The sequence below is a fragment of a genome (genome assembly GCF_019968985.1).
Source record: "MAG: Porospora cf. gigantea B chromosome Unknown PgB_NODE_180_length_30621_cov_128.741, whole genome shotgun sequence".
Taxonomy (NCBI): Eukaryota; Apicomplexa; class Conoidasida; order Eugregarinorida; family Porosporidae; genus Porospora; species Porospora cf. gigantea B.
In genome coordinates, this window is record NW_027178748.1 from 1 (window position 1) to 18,292 (window position 18,292).

Sequence of the window (18,292 nt, forward strand, 5' to 3'; positions counted from 1 at the left end):
TCCAGTTGGTGGTTCCCTTGGAAAACGATGTCTTCAGATCAAAATGTTACATCCGGAAGTCAGCAACTAAAACCATATTCATCCCAATCACCCGTACCCTAATCAGAATCGGATTGTGTCTTCACTGAGAAACTCATTCTCTTTCTATAGTCATCCTAATTACCCCTGATCAGTCGCTTGATCGTTTGGTTGTAGATGCCATGGGCTGGCCCTCCAGGTATGCACTAGAAGATGTACAGGCGAGTTTTCTCCCCTTCTAAGGGAAGCTTGATACACCCAGTATTATAACTCCGCTTTGACCCGTGCCTCCTCGACACGGAACACATGAGAGTCGCATACAAGACACCCAATCAGTGCTATCAATAATGCTAATTATCAATGGACTGCATACTTGTATGTTTATGTTTGTGGGGTCAATCTCCAAATAACACTGGTGTGGAGCTAGACCGACGCAACCTTGCCATCATCAGCTTCAACTCAGCGATCTCGTCATACAACTTACCCTTGTCTGGGCGTTCGCTTTCATCCAAGATGAACCTTGTGCGATGGAATTTGGGCAAGGACGGACCATAACCACATAAGCGTCTGAAGGTCTCCCAACGATTCCTTTGTAATCTCTCCATCTTCTCAGGTTTGTTGACGTTCTGGATAGAGATCCGATATGCGTCCATCACAATGGTGGTACCCATGTTCAGTATCAGCACTGCTACGAGCACTCTGAATGCGAGACGCAACAACATGAGCCCAGCACAGTTCTGTTCCTCAATAAACTTCTGGGAGTAGAAATCGGAGGATACCAAACCAAAGGCGTCGTAGCACAGCACCGTGAATGCACGTGATACGTTAGCGAACTGGTGGAAGTACGCCCCGAACGTGACGTGCAAGACCACCGCGAAGGCGAAGATCACTCCGCCGAAAACCGTCAAGAACTGAATCATCGGCCAGAGACAGAAAGCGAACGTCATCAACAGAAAGGCCGCTTCCTCCAGCAGGCAAAGTGCTTCCGAGAGCCGCAGCGCCTGCACAGCGAGGGCGTAGACATGCAGGCGGTTGTCTGCAAAGAGACCATAGATGGTCTCCACCAGCCTGTCGGTGGGAGATAGCCAGTCCACCCGCCAGATTTTAGACAGGACGGAGACACGGGTCTCAAAGCCAGTCGCAAACGCTAGAGGGCTAGTCGAGCTGGCAACGAGCTGTATGGAAGCCAGGAAGCCTGAGAGTATCAGCACACCTGCAACATTTTCCAGCAGTATCATGGTCCACGACAGCGTCGAAAGGCGGGCTCCGACAGGGTCTAGCAGGTGGCCAACAGCAACATCAAACTCGAGGTCCTTCTTAAGGAACCTGTAAAGGTTATAAGGAAAGTAGATGACTACGGCTCCTATTGGGTACGCCAGCATCAGTCCGAATAGGCCCACGACACAGAGGGGCCACACCACCATCCAAAGGGACCTCGTATGAGGATGCCAAACACCTCTGAACTGCAGCTGTACGCCGTAGAACGCCCCACCAATGCGTGAGAACTTGAGGTCCATCTTGAAGAACTCTATCTTCGCCCCATCCCTGAGTTGGCGAGCGACACTAACGGTAACTTTGACTTCTCCAGGGTTACATGCCAGCAAGTAGTCCCAGTGATGGTTCCGATCCGAGATGCGAGTCATTGACGGAAAGCGCTGGGAGTGTGACCCCAGAGTCATCAAGGCTGGGTTCTTGGCGAAAAGGTCGTCTTCTCCGACCAGTTCCGTCCAGAGTCTGTCCAACTTCAAATTCAGAAGAGCCATGGGTCCCCATTCCCCATCGTCGTTGATGTGTACCAGCGGTTTCAGAAGCGGGTGATCGTGCAGCTGGTTGAACACTGTGCGATAGCGCTTTGATGGATGAACGTCTCTGCGGGCATAGAAGGTGTCAAGCAACGTCGGATTGACCCCGTACCTAGCCTGGTCCCCAACCTCCACCACCTCTGTCAGAAAGGAGTCGTCACAGAATATCACTTCTGCGCCTTTGGCACCGTGAACCTCGTCGAAGTCTATCCTGGTTAAATCGCAGAGGTAGTGCTCGAAATTCTTCGAGCCTGCTACTAACTCGTTGTCGAAGCAGCGTCTCTGTAGCGCATGGAGTAGGTCTGACACATTGTCGCGAGACAATACGGCCTCCACCTCAGGAAGGAGCATTTGGTTCATCATACTGCCGCCGCCGTAAAGGAAACGTCTGACCCCATGAGTAAATGCAGCTAAGTGTTGCTTGTCCTGGTACAATACTTGAGTGAGGGCAGAGGCCACGACTGTATGGACGGACCTAGAATGACTCACATAAAAGAAGAAGGAACATCAATCGGTAGAGCTGTGTCCTTGTAAGTGAGAGGTCCGAGGAAGTCTCGTCCTGCCCTGACCCTTGGCCTGCTATCGCCTCAGGACATAGCGCCGCTAGCATGTGTGCAGGCTTGGGCGAATCCAGGAAGACTCCGCACCAGCATGATTACGCAGCCCCTGGGGAGCGCCAACAGCTGAGGTGTTAGTGTTCTGGGAACTGTGAGCCCGGTGATGACGCAGAGCATAAACACGTCAAAGAACATGACGAGATACCAAATAATCCTGGTACACCAGTGATTTCTTCTTAACGGGTATGCCGTCGCCCCCCATACGAAGATTCCAATCACCCAGGATCTGATGCGTCGCCAGTGCTCCTCGATGAAAGACGCCAGGTCGAAGAATCCCTGGATTACCTTCATCAGCGTCAGACGTCGGGACAAGCTCACTGGATGGCCCAGCAGCCTTTTGAAGCACCTTTGAGGAGACGGCGCGGCTGGGACTTGCATTGTCTGGTAGAGGTAAGGCTGCAGCAGGCGAATGCTGAGGCTGCCGCACCTGGAGGATACGAACCGGATCATATTTAGGATATGTCAACCACAAAGACGCGAAATGTCAACAGTCTCGCTTGGTTCTCCCAGCTCCAGGAACTGTGTCCTTGTGCGTCTTGCTGGGATGACAACACGGTTCCGCGCTTCGTCGTCGTTGGTCACTTTGACTATCAGCACAGGGAACTCAAGTATCGTCTTGTCCACGAAGTTCTCACAGAGCGAGGCGTCGAGATTCAGCTCCCAGTATTCGTCCTCCCGCTCGTCGTGGTTCTTGAGCAGCACGCGCCACTGGCTTACGGGCACTGATTGGTACAGTTGCAGGTCGCCGCTCTGTAGGCCCTTCCACTCACCACCAGCAAACCGCTCCAGCGCAGTCCGAATCACCATTTGATCACTTAACTTCGTATCTACGCATAGCGTGGTGCTGTCCTCAAAATGCCACTCTACCCGCCACAGCAACACGTCTCCCCGACGAACCTGGCTGGTGTTCTTGGCGCTCAGCGAGAGGCCTGGCGGGCATTGCTTTAACCTTGCTCCTCGCGCCTCGACAGCTGCCAGCAGCTTTCGGCGAGGTCCGCGGCTTTTCCTCTCGTCGTTTCGGAAACGGGTTCTCGTTGCACCCTCCACAGTGCGACTCAGATTCTCTAAAAAATGGTAGTCTTTGGTTATAGTTTCGTCGTTCATGCCAGTCAAATCCAGAGCGGTACTCGCAGGTTTCTTTCCATTGCAGTTGTGTTGCCTTCGGTGCAGCTGGCAGCAGCTGACGCTGCAGGTCTTCATCTGGCATCGCGGGCAGACGTAGATGTGCTCATTTGCTCGGCACATACCACAAAGGTGCGCATTGAAGTCCGGCGTTTGAATTACTGGCGTTCCAAACGACTCTATGTCAAATTTGGGCCTCTTTATGACGGGCTGTGCCATCTCCGGCTCCTCTGAGGAAGTCAGGGGGACTGCCGAGGTGGTCGTGCCCGCAGTCTCCTGTGAGAAGAGGGAGTCGAGGTATGTGGACATTTCGGGATTTATTACACACTCACTGCAGCTTGTGCCTTCCTTCAGCTTCGAGAACCAGGTTCTGCAGGTAGAACGGAACGGACTTAAGGCTCTCAACAACCTTGCTCGACCGACTCGAGACGGCCATCTTGAGGGCCTTGAAGTCTCTTGTGTTCGAAACGAAAAAATCGGCAAGTCGCTTGTCACGAAGTGCAGCCTCCTGTAGGAAACGCGACTTTGTTTGGTTGACCATCTTCTTCGTTAGCCCACTCAGCGCATCATTGACGCGGTAGTTGAAGCAGCTGAAAATCGCGGGCTTGAACTCGAGTTCCTCCGGAGCGGTCGGCCGTCTCTGCAGAAGAGCCAACTGGGCCATATCTCGCACTGTCTCCACATCGAAAAACGACAGTGCGTTGCCATCGGTACCTGCTCGTCCTGTTCTACCTATGCGGTGGGTATAGGTGTCCACATCTCGGGCTGTGTCGAAGTTGATGACCACATTGACGGAGGCCAGGTCCAACCCTCGCTCGGCTTTGAACTCTGTGGGTTTCTTGGATACGGAAATCGCGGTTGCTTCGTCGGTGGCGATCAGAATGTCCACTTGATCAGTGTTGAACGCCTCGCAGATGGTACGTCTGGTGGTCAATGGAAAAATCGACGCGAGAATGGCAGAAGGTATATCGAACTTCTTCAAAAACAAATGAAGCTTCAGTGCGTCCTCAGTGGCTGTGCAGAAAATCAAGGTTCTTCTGGGCAGGATGCCTAGTTTGAGCAGACCGTAAAGCACGGAGTACTTTTCGTCCCCCTTCACCAGCATGTACTTCTCCTCGATGGAAGCGTTCTCCTTGGCGACTTCGAATCGGAATCTAACAGGATTGTAGAGCATAAGGTGGGCCAAATTCTCGACGTCCGAGGACATTGTGGCCGAGCCCAGGAAGACTTGGTATTTCTGGCTGGCTCTAGAGGGTAGGACAAGCGTGGCCAGAGTTTTGATCTCCTGCTCAAAGCCGTAGAAGGATAAAACTACATCTGCCTCGTCGACTATGACAGTAATGAGGTTGTCGAGAGTCTTCTCCGACACAGCTTTCATGTACTCCAGCACCGACGTGGGAGTACCGAGCACAATGGACGCCGACGGCGGCGGTTGAGGCCTCGTTTGCCGGCCCTTCTTTGCTGGCCGTTTGGCTCGTTCCTCTCGCCACCGCACTGTATTAAAGGCTGAGACTTCTCCCTCCAGAATGGGCATGAATTTGTCCAGGACTCCTGATACTTGCTCTGCCAAATCAGTGGTCGGCACTAGGATCAGGGCACGAATGGAGTCGCCCGCGCTAGCCTTGGTGTTCTCCTCCAGGATGGCCTGCAGAGTGGGAACAACATAAGCAAGGGTCTTCCCTGTACCGGTCGGTGCGGCGAGGATGATGTCCCGCCTCTCCAGCGCAGGACCCAAGGTGGCCTGTTGTGCATATGTGGGTCGGAGACAACCGTTAGACTCAAGTACAGCCACAAGGCGGCGGTCTAATGTACCAACTTCCGAGAAGCTAGACTCTGCAAAGTACTCGGCCTTCTTTATATAGATTGTGTCTTTGTTCTCCTCCTCCTCCACCGCATTCTCCTCCTCCACCACATCCTCCTCCTCCACCACATCCTCCTCCTCCTGAGCGGATTCGTCGTCGTCGTTACCGAACGTTACCTTACGTCGTTTGTTTGGAGATTCGGTGTCAGAATTCAGGGCCTCATTGGGGGCCTCCTTGTGCATTAGTTCCAGCCACTCTCGAGCCTTCCGTCTCTCACTCTTCTCGGGTAAGGGCTTTTCTTCTCGCATCGGTGCCTTCACCTTTGCACGCTTCACAGTGTTTTTGCGAACTTGAGTGGATCGCCTTCCAATCTTAGCCCGGACCTTCTTCTTTCCCATCCTCGGAATTGCAGATTTAACGCTCAACTGAGCGGTGCGCCGCCTGCTTGTTTGTCTCCTCACCACTCCCCACACACATCAAATTCCTGCCTATGCAGTTTATGTGCTCACGGCTTGCGCATAAATATGAACTTCACGCTCGAGGCGCTTCGCGACCTTCACAAGCCGTTTCTCAAGACGCAGGACCCGTTCTCTCTTGAGTTCCTGTTCACAGAGCACCTTCGTATGGGCGGCTTATTCTGGACTCTAGGGTCTCTGAAGTTGCTTGGGGTGCAGCTCCCTCCAGGGAAGTTGGAAGAGTCGGCCACGGAAGCCACGCCGAAGGTAATACCCAAGCCATTGACAAAGCACTCATGGACGGAGGGTGTGTTCGAGGGTCCAGAGGAAGAGTCGGCAACTCTCTCTGCCCTCTTGACCGCCGCACAAGAGTTTTTGGAGGCGCCGCCAGCCGCTACGACCACTGCTCCCTCGCGTGACACCGCGAGTATCGCCCCAGCAGTGCCAACGCTAGACAACCAAGCCCAAGTTCTTCAGTGGATTTTTTCCTGCTACGATCGACTATCTGGCGGTTTCCGTCCGAATCTAAATCATCACGCCAATCTTTCGGCCACCCAATACGCCTTGCACTCTCTGGTGCTTTTAGGTGCTCTGGAAGACCCGAGATTGGACCGTAGCTTGACTGCGAAGTTCGTCGCCTCCCTTCAACGGACTGACGGCTCCTTCATGCTGGACTCGGATGGTGAGAGCGACAACCGCTTTGTGCTTCAGGCCGCGTTGTCCCTCAAGCTGCTGGATCGAATGGACTCTATGGATGTCACCAGCGCTGTCGAGTGGATTCGGAGCTCCAAGAACTACGACGGCGGATTCGGAGTCATTCCCGGCGGGGAAAGTCACGCGGCATACACCTACTGTTGTGTCTGCGCCCTCGCCCTGTTCGACCGGCTGGATATCGTCGACCACGACTTGCTTGGTGGCTGGCTCGCCCAACGGCAGCTCGCATCGTGTGGCGGCTTCAATGGTCGACCGGAAAAGTCGCCAGACGTCTGCTATTCATGGTGGATTTACGCCACCCTCGTCATCTTAGGACGGGAGTCTTGGGTCAGTTCGGAGGCCCTCTTATCGTTTCTGCAGGCCGCTCAGGACGATAGTGGCGGTATAGCCGACAGGCCGCTGAACGTCCCCGATGTATTTCATACATTCTTTGGACTGGCGGCAATGAGCTTGCTGAAGCCGGAATTACAATTAGTTGCCTGGGACCCTGTATTGTGCCTGCCGGCACATTCCAAAGATACAGATAAATTGTAAAACTCCACATGAATGTAATGGTACCGTAGAGTAGTTCAACCCTCACATATGGCAGCTTCCACCAGGTCGGTCCGAGGCGAGACGCATCCAAGCGACGAACATAGAACTCGTTGGCGTGGAGGACTCAAACTCCAAACCCATCCGAAGCCCGTTGCCAGCACCAAGCCCTCTTAGAAAGGGTGCGACGAGAAGGGCTGGAGTCGTTCCACGCGTTCCAATGAGCCGAAAACAGAGGCTTCATGGAGATCTGCAGCGCATTCATGAACAGGCTCGCAGCACATCTAGAGACATTGACCTAACGTGTCAAGAGATCCGAGAACTGAAGGCAACGCTGACCCATCAGCTAACATTGAGGGACCGGACGCAGTTTAAACTTGTTAAACTGCAGAGGCTTCTGACCGCCTTGCAGGCCAGGCGGTCAGAGGAGCAGCGGCCTCCAAAGGGTTCCGAATTGCCGCTACGACAGGTGAGGCCTACCCTAGCCAGCAACTGGGCGGACGCACTGGATGACGTTCTGGAATACAAACGCGGTGAACCTGAACCACCTAGCACTGTGGTAGCGCAGATACACCGAGACAATTCTCGAAGTTACGCGGGGGCGAGTGACATGGCAGTGAGAGTACCTCGGCCTTCTAAGCAGATGAATTCTTTTTCGATGCGATTGACGGAGTTCCAGTACCTCCAGAGAAGGTCAGCCCCAGAACCAGTCCCGTCCTTATCCATGGAGGAAGGCGTTAAAGAAGAAATTCGCCGAGTTGAGGAAGTGTTAATGAGGAGTATGAACCAACCTACACGCAGGTGAAAGTGGTTGAAAGAAGACTAAATATATAATTAGAATACGTTTTTGCCTTTGTCAGATGTCGCATAATTCTATGTCTTACGCCGGTCAGCAGCAGATGACAGCAGCCGACCTCATTGCTTCGTCAAAGAACCTGAATCTCCCTCGAACGGCCAGCACAACTCCACCAGAACTCTCTCCTGAGGCACCCCGCTTCAAAGAATTCGAGCTTCCAGCGCCGTGTGGCCTGTCTGCGTCGGCAAGCCGGTTTGATTCGCGAGCCTATTCGCTTCCGAATCTCCTGGATGTGCTGTCCCACAGTGCATCGAGAGACCCCACTCCAGACCCAGCACGTAGCAGCCTGGGTAACGTCTACAGCTTCTACACCACTGGGGCAGAAGATCTGCTGCAGGGATACGTCAACCAACGAGCAGGTGATAGTCGGGTCTGGCCATCGGAGTTCCTTCCGCCGTGTGCGCCTCCAATGATCGATGAAGGCTCCATGCCTCCGCCACCAACCTGCCCTGGTAGGAGATGCCTAGACAACACACAGCACCCACCCATCCGTATGAACGAGCGCGACTGCTTGTACAGTCGTTGTGGAGTGATCTCCGTTTCCAGGGAGAAGTAGACCCTCGAAGCACGGTCTCGGAGGTATTGCAAACTGCACTCACCTTGCTAGGCCCTGAGGCTGCGGGGCAAACTCGAAAGCAAGCCCTGATGCTTGCGCACCCAGACGAGTTTAAGAATCCGTCTTCCTTTCTTAAGATTTACGGCGATCCTCTGTGCTTCGCAGAAGGAGGTCCCTTGCCACGTCGCGGAAAGCAGGGCAACTGGCAGTGTGGAAACTGCAAGAACGTTAACTTTCCACGTCGTTTCCGCTGCCACAAGTGTTCGGCTGTTAGGGATGCAAACGGTGGGATATTCCGCTCCTCTTGACGCAGGCGACAAAACAGTGTCAGACTACGCCCGCAGCGTCTACCGGAAATTCGCCCTCCGTAAAGGGGGGCCCAGTGATGCTTGGCCATGATTCCCGACATTTGGCCATGCGGAGGCGTACTAGGCGTCTTGTATTGCTTTTAAGGTTTGGCTCCCTGCTGTTATGTTGTATCAACACTCTTCACGTATGATTATTAAGCCGGTTTTAGGTGGATGTCCAGTTGCCATGTACAGACTGTGGAGGACATGCGAAACTTCAGCGACGACCTCTTGAGGCGGGTTCTGAAATACTGTGGCTCCGAAAAGCCCCTGTACTGTGGGCTATCACGAACCACTGATCATTTCCTCCAAGCGTTTGAAGATTTTCTATTCGGAACTCAGGCCTTGAATGACGTCTTGACGCTGACATTCAGCTGGACTCTGGTGAAATCGGGAACGGCCCACATTGTGGTGGCCTTCGCCGGGTTCATGTGGATCTTGGTGACTCTCATTTTGGCTTGTGCCAGACCTGTTAGGCACAGACCTCGAACCAGCCCTTTTTGGCGTGAGCCTCGGGCCAAGACCAGCTTCTTCCGTCAGCGCCTTATCATGTTGACGTATTGCAGCGTGATTCTCGTCGTAGTTGGCTGCGTAGGTGCGGCCATAGCTTCTGTGACCGCCAACGCCGGAAGCTTGCAATGCTGCTCCGTAGGGGGTGAATGGGAAGCAGTCGTAGGCGACGACGAAGGATGGCAGGGCTTTCTCAACACGGATGTCAACATTCGCGACATGCAAACTTCATACTCCGGCTCTGCGGAGGACGCATCCGTGATCAAGACGCTCGTCGACACTGGGTGGGCCGCTCTCGTGGAGATTCAAGGCCAACTACTCTGCGACTCCCACTTGCTCTCAGGCTTCAGCTCATTCATTCAACTTCTGGACCGAGCCACCTCCCTTAACCGACTCGTGCGCCTTGCCGCCCTCGCTACCGTCTACATCTTGGTCGTTGCCGTACATCTACCTTTGTTGTGCATGGCGTGTGCCAAGAAGGAGGTCTCCCCCAGCCGCTTCGCTTGCCTGAGCCGGCTAATGCTGAGTCTGGAAATCCTTGTTGGGTTGGCAGGCGGGTTGCTGCTTGTCTCGTTTGTCAGCCATGCATTCGTAGTTGGTTGGGTGTCTGTCATCGGTGACGCTGCAGACCAACCGTCTCTCTTTCGGCAATTGCCTGCGGTTCCCCAGTACCTTGCTGATGTCGTGCCCAACAAAGTTGACCAAGAGCGCTTCATCAACACCTGTGTGGGCGGGTCCGGACGCCTAATAGACTCCATGGGCCTGCAGCTGTCTGATACGCCGGACAACGATCGATGGCTGGCTGAATTTGATGAAGCTCTGGACTGTAACGACGTCGTCGGAGCGTGGTTACGACCCCTGTCGAAATTCAAGGAGAAGTGAGATTACCACTGGATCCTGATGCAGCCAATTCTGGAGATCAGTGCTCGGAGTGTCGTGTTTGGAATTGGGCCTGTGTTTGCTTGCTCTGGTAGGACAGTTTATCCTCTGGGGAGAGTACCACTACTGGCGAGACTGCAAAATAGGCAATCGAAAGGAAATACAAATTCGAGCGGATATGTTCCGAACCGTAACCCCTGAGACTGCTGTAATCGCAGCAGCGAACCTGAGGAACGCTGACTCCATCAAAAACATAAAAGATTCCGGTGGAAACACCCCCCTGCACTACGCAGCCTACCAGAACGACGTGGAGTGCGCCTCAACGTTGCTGAAGCATGGCTTCCGGCCGAATCAGCTGTCCAATTTTGGGTTTACACCATTGCATGTCGCGGCGTACGAAGGACGCCCGAAGATAGTCCAGTTCCTCGTGGAGAACGGCGGTGACGCCTCTGTCATCGATTCAAATGGCAACTCAGTCATCACAGGCTGCATAGAGAACGGACAACACCAGATAGTCAGACTGTTTGCTGAGCTCGGAGTCGACATCTTTCGGTGTAACACGCGGGACGGGGCATCCCCCGTCGATGTGGCGGCCGATTGTGGAGATCATGAGTTGGCAGCGTTCCTCCAACGAATCGGCCCCTATCGCAGTCCACAACGGCGCTGGAGTATCCATGAATGATGAACATACAGTGGAATCTGAGAACGAATTGTTTAAACTTGCGCACACCTCTCTGGTCGAATAATCTTTTCTGTGTACTTCTACCTGTATCCACGTCGTCCACTCCGTTACACAAGTGAGTTATGTAGTTGTACTACTTCATGGAGTTGATACTACTGCATGATACGCACATGTGTGTTTTCTCCAGCGGATTTGAGTGCAGCTTCGATTGTTGAATGGAACGTGCTTAGTCGCAAGGTCCATGTGATGATTTCTAGACAGGTGCAATGCAAGAGGTTCCATTGCAGCCGTATGGTCGTAAGGCCCGTCTTCCTCATGCGTGTTGTCGGGTAGTCAGAACAACATGCAAAGATTCCTGACATTCCATCTGCCTGTTCAGGATTTGATGTGAGGCAAACCAGAAACCATGGCACCAGTCCTGGAACACCTCCATCTCCTGATACAGCAGCCTCAGTGCTGGCATGCAGTGAACACGTTTACCGCCAATTCGGTGAGCTTGGCGTCGTAGGCTGTAGCCGATGTACAGGTAGACTTCCGTCTGTCCATTCGCCTGAACCTGCGGAGTTGAACTGTAGATTGAACGTCAGGAGCGAATGATATGTGTTCCGTGTGGGTACCCACATTTCAGGTGACACTCAAAAAATTCCCACAGGACTCATGCCATGAACGCACGGCTTGTGGAGGCTGTGCCCTTATCACTGAGCCATCCCGCGAAAGATAATCCCAGGTTTGGAGAGCATAGCGATCGGTAGCACGACGAGGTAGGGCGGAGTGGATATGGGTTTTCTTTCATCGCAGCAGCCAAGTCGCACGGAGTGGGCAAGTCATTTGAGTCCAAATATTGGGTTGGTAAGCGCTTCTTGCTGCCCTTGGGTAAGTAATACTGATATCTCTGGGAGAATAGGAGATCAGAAGTGCACACAAAAAAATTTAAATTCCAAATCGCCGGCGAAAAAGATGTGGTACACCACGCGTCATGAAGGGTACGATGGCGACACAGGAGCACGGAAGTCGCACCAATGGCTGTCAGGCGAGGTGTTAGAGCGGTACCTGGGCTCACAGCTTCGAATTGGGTTCCTCATAAGATTGATCACCGCACTCGCAGTGAACATCGGCTACTACGCTTTCGGAGGCACTCGAGTTTTTACTTGGGGACTCGAGTTCACCACGGAGCAAATGCGAGCTGAAACGAACTACATTCCGTATTTGGCAGTGTGTACTGGTATTGCTTTGTTGGGCGGCTTGCACCTGGCGTGCTTCCATGCATTCCTTTCGGACGATGCGGCTTGGGCTCGAGGTTTCCGTGCAGGGTCTAAAGCCTTCGGTGTGGCGATTTTTTTCGATATGGTCGGCATGGTTTTGCAACTCGTTGCCTACGTTTGGATGAGCGCAAACTATTCTGAGCTCTGGTGGGAAAATTACACGACAGGAGGTGTTGACTGGCTGTACTTCGCCGTTTGCAAAATTCTCTTCGGCATCAAGCTTCTGTGTATGGCCCCCGCGATAGCTCTGCTTGAGATATACCACGACGAAGGGACGAGTGACTGGCATGGACTGATGAACGCATTCCTCCTCTGTGCCGGCGGATTGTCGTATCTGGTGTCTGTCTTCTTCCCTTCCGAATCCGGTCTTGGCATCGTGATCGGAATGATCACCTTACTGAGCTTGACGTTCTGGGCATTCCACTTCGAGGATGCGTTGATAGAAAGCTCTACTGCTCTAAACGAAACAGAGCTCTGCAACGAAGTGGAACAAGAAGTAGGCAAGTTCACCAAGCTATCTCCGTACAACTTGCAATGATAAACGTCTCTTCACTGGGTGGTATTACAGGGTTTGGGGTTGCGTACGTATTAGGTTTAGGACACAAGCCGCGAAACGGTGAGCTTGTTGCCGCCCCTTCCACGAATAATGCGCTTCGGGGAGTCCTCACTTTTAAGACCCTGAGCGCGTCTCTCAGTCTTCTCTTTTCTCTCGCCGACACACATACTGGCATCGTTGCAGAACCTTGCACGTGCCTTGGGCTTCGCCTTACCCTTCACCTTTCTCAGTTGGCGAGACTCAACAGCTTGCTCTTGAGAGCAATCAATGAGAATGTTCAGGAACGTCGTGCCGCTAGGCATTACCGAAGGAGGAGGCGGAATGCAAATTTGATGCGATCCGTCGCTGCGACTTTGGCTGTCCGACAGCATTCTGGATGATGGCCTCGCACTAGAGGGGTAGTTGTCGGTGCTGGTCTCTATATGGGTGATGTGCGTCAAGTTGCTGTCCGATTCCGACCGCCGTCTTGGGTTTGGTGCTCGGAATCCGCGCCGACGCCTTTTGCGTCGGTATTTGGCCGCCATAAGATGTCTGTACAACTCCTCCTCGATCAGTTGGAGACACTGACTTGGAATCAGGTGCCCCCCCGTAAGAAACACAAAATCTCGGAGCTCCTGGAATCCCTTTTCAGAGAAGGCATTCGCGTCTTCATTATGTATTTTCTCGATACTGAGCGCCTGCACAACCCGTTTCCACGTCACCATGGGGTCTTCTGACACGGTGGCTTCTGGTTGGAAGTCTTCTACATGTCTGCGTTGTGCGGAAGAGGATTGGCTTACTGTTTCAGGTGGGGGAACGGATCAGTCAACGAGGGGACCGAGAAGCATGAGAGGGCTCCAAACTGAGTCGCAAAGAGGGGACCCTTAGCAGATCTTCTGGCGTCCCTACGCTCTTGCGCGGTCATGGCATTGAATGACGTACACACCTTGAGATCTTGATAAGCAGCATCCACGATGGCGTTAAACAGAAGTGTGTGCAGTTCTACTGCCGGAGTCGCGGATCTGTATGGCAAGCACGCGTTTGCACCCACTCTAATCCACCAACCAGCTTTGTAGCTCCTACTGATGGGAGGTCCTTTGACATATGTAGGCATCCGTGGACTTTCTCGAAGGAGGGAGATCGAGCTGGTCTTCCGTGCCTTTGGAACTTCGGAAACCGAAGCGGTGAAATCGGTGGGATTACAAAATGGTGGGCTGTGGGATACTTCACAGGCGCTGTGCCCCAGTAGCAACCGGGCAAGTCATCCTGGTGAGTAAAACTCGTAGGACAGTACTCCACATTCAGCCGACACGAGAGAGGCTCCATATCAGTCACCGCGTTGACCATCTTGACTTTTAGGGGTCCTGAGAAGCAAAGGAGTTGTTTGGCGTTCATCGCGTTGAGTTCTCGAAGATTATGCCTTGTGACACGGAAAAACTTTGATTCGGGGTGCGCAGTCTCAAGGAGAGTCTTCAGCAACTTCTTGTCGCGTTCACGAAAATACTGTTGCGGATTTGGGATTGGAAGATTCTTTCGCTGCTTCCTGATGTAGAAGCTGGTCTCTCCAGTCTTGTACCCCGAGGAGTAAGATATTGCGCTGGCGGAGCTCATATAGTACGATTCAATTGACTCCCGGACTCGGAAATTTGCCGGAGACGTGTAGGGGTGGCACTCGTACATCCAGTCTTCATCATGAGGCACCTTGTCGCGCTTAACTGTGGCCAACCACGTATTACAGTGCCCGATATGCTCGTCCCCCGACTCAAAGCTGTACTGCGGGTCGTGATAAAGAGAGTCAGCTCTAGAGTCGGCGCAGGACGACGAGCTTCTGGAACTTCGGGAGCTTTTTGACTCCTCCGACGGGTCCTCAGAGGTACTCTCGCCTTCGTTGCTGACTCGCCCAGGAGACGACAGATGAGACTTGTCTCCGGTGGAGTCCTCCACCACAGGCTTCACTTCGTTAGACCCCGACGCCGAGTCCTCTGCAGACGCAGACCCTAAATCAGTCCGTTTAACATCGGAGTCCTCTTCAGACGCAGACCCCAAATCTTCAGACACAGACCCCAAAGTCCGTTTAACCTCAACGTCCTCCTCCGACAGGCTGTGCCCATGCTTCGCTGTAATGGCTACCGGCATCGTTACGCTGGGGGAGACTCCGTCGCCTCCGTCTAGAGGCGTCTCATCTTCAGCGCGGCGGCTGCAGGACGCCGAACGACTACAGCTAGAACTGACGTCGCCAGCGTATGCATCGCTCATTGACCGGTCGCTCTGGTCTCCGGCCTTGCGCGAGGAGGAGACACTGCTGTGACCGTCCTTCTCTGAAGAGGCGACGCGTTCACGAGCAGTCACCAGAGACCTACGCACTCCAGATGACCATTCATCGTCGTCGACTGAGCTTTCCCAGCGATTTGCATGGAGATTCTTCTTGGCGTACTGCAGAAGTACACGTTCAACGAAACGAAGCTTCCGTCGAAACTCCTCTGCGTAGATTTCGTCATCTGTGTGCGTCAGAAGCACCATCGGCCAAATGGGTGACGCCTTAGCCAGCACCTGGCGTGCCGGCTGCGGCAAGGACTTATACCGCAGTCTGGTCTCCCCCAAAGGTCGCATCAGCGCCAGTACAATCTCCAGCACGTCGGTATGCATGATGTCTCCCATTAGAATATTGCGTCGAGTGGCTTTGGAGCACACAGCCAGAAGGTGAACGAAGGCGTCCGACACGTACGGCCGGAATGACACATCTCCGACGCGATCGAGAGTCAAGCGGGCCTCCTCTAACGTCGATGAAGAGTTGCTCCGGAATGACACATCTCCGACGCGATCGAGAGTCAAGCGGGCCTCCTCTAACGTTGATGTAGAGTTGCTGCGTAAGGGTCCCGCAGAAATGCTTACTCAGACGATCCCATAGGATAATCGCCTTTAAGCATGGCGGATTCGGGGGGCGTAAATACCCTCCTCGCCTCGTATGAGGGCATGACCGTAACCGTTACTCCAATCAGCGAGCTGGACTCAACAGCGTTATCTCAGGCTTCAGACAGTTCATGGTGTTCAATGTCTGATGTGGCCTCAGACTCTGGGGTGACGGAAACGGAGTTCAGCGACTCTGACTGGCACTGGGGCGACCAGGAGTACGACAACGCTGACTTCGAGCGGCTTATCGCAAGTCGAGTTCGGCGCGCGTCAATTTCAGCTTCAGGAGACTTCACGTCTCTGAGGGAGGTTGTCCCAAGGATACGTCAGCAGAAGGACAAGCGAAAACTGTCAGCAATTCCGGACTCACGCCTGATGAGGGAGGCGTTGGAGGATTGCTTCATGCGTTTTGTTGTGGGGATGCCGCCGAATTTTAGTCGCACGCTTCACTTCTACTTCCAACTGCAGAAGGCTTTTTTTTTCTATGAGGACTTCTGGGTGGACAACCACAGAGGCGAGCTTCCACGACTTTCCTTCCGCGCATTCGGGACTCTTCTTACGGTGACTGCGTTGCGTCTCCAATAGCAGCTGTCCTTTCCATTGGCCCAATGCTCTCATTTCGACCAACTCTACTGCGTATGGCAGTGCTACAACCGCCACATACCCCGCAGAGGGGCTATTCTGCTGAACAAGCAGCTCAACAAGGTCATCATGGTTCGGCAGTGGGGGTCGCAGCACTGGATGTTCCCCAGAGGAAAAATAGAGCAGGGTGAGACCGATAGAGAATGTGCCGTCCGCGAGATCCTTGAGGAGCTGAGCCTGAATCTGCGGACGCTTATACATGAAGACGTGTTCATAGAGGTTCTAGCAAAGGGTCAGTCTGTGAAGCTTTTTGTGGTTCCAGACATGTCCGAAGACGTTGTCTGCTACCCACACACCCGGAAGGAAATCGAGTCAACGAAGTGGGTAAGTTTGGAATCGCTAAGCCCCCCTCCGAAGTACCCCCGTATACGGGTTTGGCGAGTAGTGCCATTCCTAAACAACCTGCACAAAATGGCGATTCTGATACGTAAGAAGCCGCGACTTGTGGATTTCCACGACTGGTACGTCAAAAACAAAGCAGAATTCGATGATCTGTCTCATGGACCTATTATCGTGTGAGAGGTGCGATCATAAAAAATATTCTATTATGAATCTAGAAACTGTTGGTCCAAACTGCCAAGTTAGTCAAGCGCTAGTGGCTTCCGCCTCTCTCCGCATACCACAAGCAAGAGACCACTGCTCTTCTATGTACGTGAAAGGCTTTGACATTGAAGGAATCGACAACGACGCAGTTGGGAGGCCCTTGTGCTCAAAGCTCGCGGCACACCCTGCGACACCCGAGACCCAGACCAAACTCGAATCATCCAACAATGTCACCTCTGTCGATAATTGCGATGATTGTGTGGAATTCGACCTGCCAGATGATGCCAGATTCGGTGTCATTTACCGTAAGGACCGCGGCATCCTCCGAGTAGAGCCCCACCACTTGGATGGTGCCACGGAGGGGCCCCTTGCCGCGGTGGACATCCAGAAGCGACAGCTTGAGGACTGCCACCTCGACATTCCTCAATTCCAGGAGGAGTCGGAGCCGGTGAAGGACTTTGTGGACATTCCCGCGGCCATTCCCGCTGCCGTTCCCGCTGCCATTCCCGCTGCCATTCCTCGAATCCAGATTGAAAAGGTGCCAGAAAATGACAACCCTCCTGCCTTCCACACCGAACTCCGAGAACCGGGCCCTCAGCGAACGGCTAACATCAACGCGGGCAGCTCGGTACTCCACGTGTCCGATCAGAAGTGCGCTGGCCTCAATGGAGCCTTCGGACGTCACATGAATGGACACGGGTTGGACAAAAGCGTGTTTCAGCAGATGCACAAGGATATTTTGGAGGACCTGGACTCGTCCATAGAGGACGTGGTCCTCCACAAGAGGTTCTCCTCTCGAAAGGGCTGTCCTACGATACTTGAAGCCTCCGCCATCGCTCCACTTAACCAAGAGATGTCGGGATTTTGTTGTCTGAGCATTCTCCAAAATCCCAAATCTCGACGTCCCGACGTGGCCCCAGAGTACGCTATGCTCTACGTGGTAGGACCCAATGGAAAAAGGCTAGGTGACCGCCCAGTCGAGTGTTTTCTAGCAGAGGTCAAACTTCTGGGAGCTAATATGGCACGCCTAATAGAGGCCCATAACGCCAGCTCCGATTACCCCGTGGAGGTGATCCGAGTTCCTCTGATATCTGGCGGCATCTACAGCCACACTGGCATCCCGAAGACGGAGTTATACAAGGTCGCACTGGCTCTGCTGGAAGGCATAGCGGAACACGGATCCAACGTACAGTGGTCGTTTATTGATAAGGGAGGTGTTTTCACTGAAGCTGGTGAGCACTTGTTCAAAGCAGGGAAGTATATCTAGATCCGTTGAAGATGTTGCCAAGTTTAATTGAATGAATGGTTCATGCATGTCGGCTTAGGTAATCTATATATTGTACAGTGATATGAAAGGAAAACTCGTACTGTTTGTGGGGTGCACTGTTGCAGCGTTACCGCCGCTGCCGCTTCCACCGTTACCTCCTCATCCGCTACCTCCCAATACCTTCGCTCCAGATATATTCGTAACGACCACCGTGAGCCCCCCGACATTTTCCACTGTTCTTC

The 18,292-nt window shown here is 53.3% G+C and overlaps 11 protein-coding genes across 19 annotated transcripts; 7 read left to right on the forward strand and 4 right to left on the reverse strand.

Annotated features, from left to right (window-relative positions):
- Positions 1 to 413: 413 nt before the first annotated feature.
- Positions 414 to 2,430, reverse strand: KVP17_000778 (uncharacterized protein; the record flags this gene model as incomplete). 2 transcript variants are annotated; one of them, XM_068515590.1, is made up of 2 exons in its annotated part: positions 414 to 2,281; positions 2,310 to 2,430. In XM_068515590.1, 2 exons carry the CDS (start codon positions 2,428 to 2,430, stop codon positions 414 to 416), a joined length of 1,989 nt encoding a protein of 662 aa, XP_068377636.1. The 2 variants fall into 2 exon arrangements, with proteins under 2 accessions (XP_068377636.1, XP_068377635.1); XM_068515589.1 differs by lacking the exon at positions 2,310 to 2,430 and having other exon boundaries at positions 414 to 2,171.
- A 469-nt stretch (positions 2,431 to 2,899) lies between these two features.
- KVP17_000783 (uncharacterized protein) lies at positions 2,900 to 3,868 on the reverse strand (the record flags this gene model as incomplete). Its single annotated transcript, XM_068515598.1, has 1 exon — positions 2,900 to 3,868. One exon carries the CDS (start codon positions 3,866 to 3,868, stop codon positions 2,900 to 2,902), a length of 969 nt encoding a protein of 322 aa, XP_068377644.1.
- Positions 3,869 to 3,887: 19 nt separating this feature from the next.
- On the reverse strand, positions 3,888 to 5,759 carry KVP17_000786 (uncharacterized protein; the record flags this gene model as incomplete). The annotated part of the gene is made up of 1 exon (XM_068515601.1): positions 3,888 to 5,759. One exon carries the CDS (start codon positions 5,757 to 5,759, stop codon positions 3,888 to 3,890), a length of 1,872 nt encoding a protein of 623 aa, XP_068377647.1.
- A 126-nt stretch (positions 5,760 to 5,885) lies between these two features.
- KVP17_000785 (uncharacterized protein) lies at positions 5,886 to 7,064 on the forward strand (the record flags this gene model as incomplete). Its single annotated transcript, XM_068515600.1, has 1 exon — positions 5,886 to 7,064. The coding sequence occupies one exon, from the start codon at positions 5,886 to 5,888 to the stop codon at positions 7,062 to 7,064; it is 1,179 nt and encodes a 392-aa protein (XP_068377646.1).
- A 217-nt stretch (positions 7,065 to 7,281) lies between these two features.
- KVP17_000781 (uncharacterized protein) lies at positions 7,282 to 7,866 on the forward strand (the record flags this gene model as incomplete). The annotated part of the gene is made up of 1 exon (XM_068515594.1): positions 7,282 to 7,866. The coding sequence occupies one exon, from the start codon at positions 7,282 to 7,284 to the stop codon at positions 7,864 to 7,866; it is 585 nt and encodes a 194-aa protein (XP_068377640.1).
- A 70-nt stretch (positions 7,867 to 7,936) lies between these two features.
- Positions 7,937 to 8,473, forward strand: KVP17_000777 (uncharacterized protein; the record flags this gene model as incomplete). Its single annotated transcript, XM_068515588.1, has 1 exon — positions 7,937 to 8,473. One exon carries the CDS (start codon positions 7,937 to 7,939, stop codon positions 8,471 to 8,473), a length of 537 nt encoding a protein of 178 aa, XP_068377634.1.
- Positions 8,474 to 8,994: 521 nt separating this feature from the next.
- KVP17_000770 (uncharacterized protein) lies at positions 8,995 to 10,891 on the forward strand (the record flags this gene model as incomplete). Of its 3 annotated transcripts, XM_068515574.1 has the most annotated exons (2): positions 8,995 to 10,208; positions 10,237 to 10,891. In XM_068515574.1, the coding sequence occupies 2 exons, from the start codon at positions 8,995 to 8,997 to the stop codon at positions 10,889 to 10,891; spliced, it is 1,869 nt and encodes a 622-aa protein (XP_068377620.1). The 3 variants fall into 3 exon arrangements, with proteins under 3 accessions (XP_068377620.1, XP_068377622.1, XP_068377621.1); XM_068515576.1 differs by lacking the exon at positions 10,237 to 10,891 and having other exon boundaries at positions 8,995 to 10,212; XM_068515575.1 differs by lacking the exon at positions 8,995 to 10,208 and having other exon boundaries at positions 10,388 to 10,891.
- A 957-nt stretch (positions 10,892 to 11,848) lies between these two features.
- Positions 11,849 to 12,691, forward strand: KVP17_000776 (uncharacterized protein; the record flags this gene model as incomplete). The annotated part of the gene is made up of 1 exon (XM_068515587.1): positions 11,849 to 12,691. One exon carries the CDS (start codon positions 11,849 to 11,851, stop codon positions 12,689 to 12,691), a length of 843 nt encoding a protein of 280 aa, XP_068377633.1.
- A 56-nt stretch (positions 12,692 to 12,747) lies between these two features.
- KVP17_000773 (uncharacterized protein) lies at positions 12,748 to 15,594 on the reverse strand (the record flags this gene model as incomplete). Of its 3 annotated transcripts, XM_068515581.1 has the most annotated exons (4): positions 12,748 to 13,459; positions 13,489 to 13,710; positions 13,740 to 15,551; positions 15,581 to 15,594. In XM_068515581.1, 4 exons carry the CDS (start codon positions 15,592 to 15,594, stop codon positions 12,748 to 12,750), a joined length of 2,760 nt encoding a protein of 919 aa, XP_068377627.1. The 3 variants fall into 3 exon arrangements, with proteins under 3 accessions (XP_068377627.1, XP_068377626.1, XP_068377628.1); XM_068515580.1 differs by lacking the exons at positions 13,489 to 13,710; positions 13,740 to 15,551; positions 15,581 to 15,594 and having other exon boundaries at positions 12,748 to 13,413; XM_068515582.1 differs by lacking the exons at positions 12,748 to 13,459; positions 15,581 to 15,594 and having other exon boundaries at positions 13,691 to 15,346.
- A 19-nt stretch (positions 15,595 to 15,613) lies between these two features.
- On the forward strand, positions 15,614 to 16,759 carry KVP17_000782 (uncharacterized protein; the record flags this gene model as incomplete). 3 transcript variants are annotated; one of them, XM_068515597.1, is made up of 2 exons in its annotated part: positions 15,740 to 16,159; positions 16,187 to 16,759. In XM_068515597.1, the coding sequence occupies 2 exons, from the start codon at positions 15,740 to 15,742 to the stop codon at positions 16,757 to 16,759; spliced, it is 993 nt and encodes a 330-aa protein (XP_068377643.1). The 3 variants fall into 3 exon arrangements, with proteins under 3 accessions (XP_068377641.1, XP_068377643.1, XP_068377642.1); XM_068515595.1 differs by lacking the exon at positions 16,187 to 16,759 and having other exon boundaries at positions 15,614 to 16,183; XM_068515596.1 differs by lacking the exon at positions 15,740 to 16,159 and having other exon boundaries at positions 16,310 to 16,759.
- Positions 16,760 to 16,787: 28 nt separating this feature from the next.
- Positions 16,788 to 18,050, forward strand: KVP17_000772 (uncharacterized protein; the record flags this gene model as incomplete). 2 transcript variants are annotated; one of them, XM_068515578.1, is made up of 1 exon in its annotated part: positions 16,788 to 18,050. In XM_068515578.1, one exon carries the CDS (start codon positions 16,788 to 16,790, stop codon positions 18,048 to 18,050), a length of 1,263 nt encoding a protein of 420 aa, XP_068377624.1. The 2 variants fall into 2 exon arrangements, with proteins under 2 accessions (XP_068377624.1, XP_068377625.1); XM_068515579.1 differs by having other exon boundaries at positions 16,887 to 18,050.
- Positions 18,051 to 18,292: the final 242 nt, after the last annotated feature.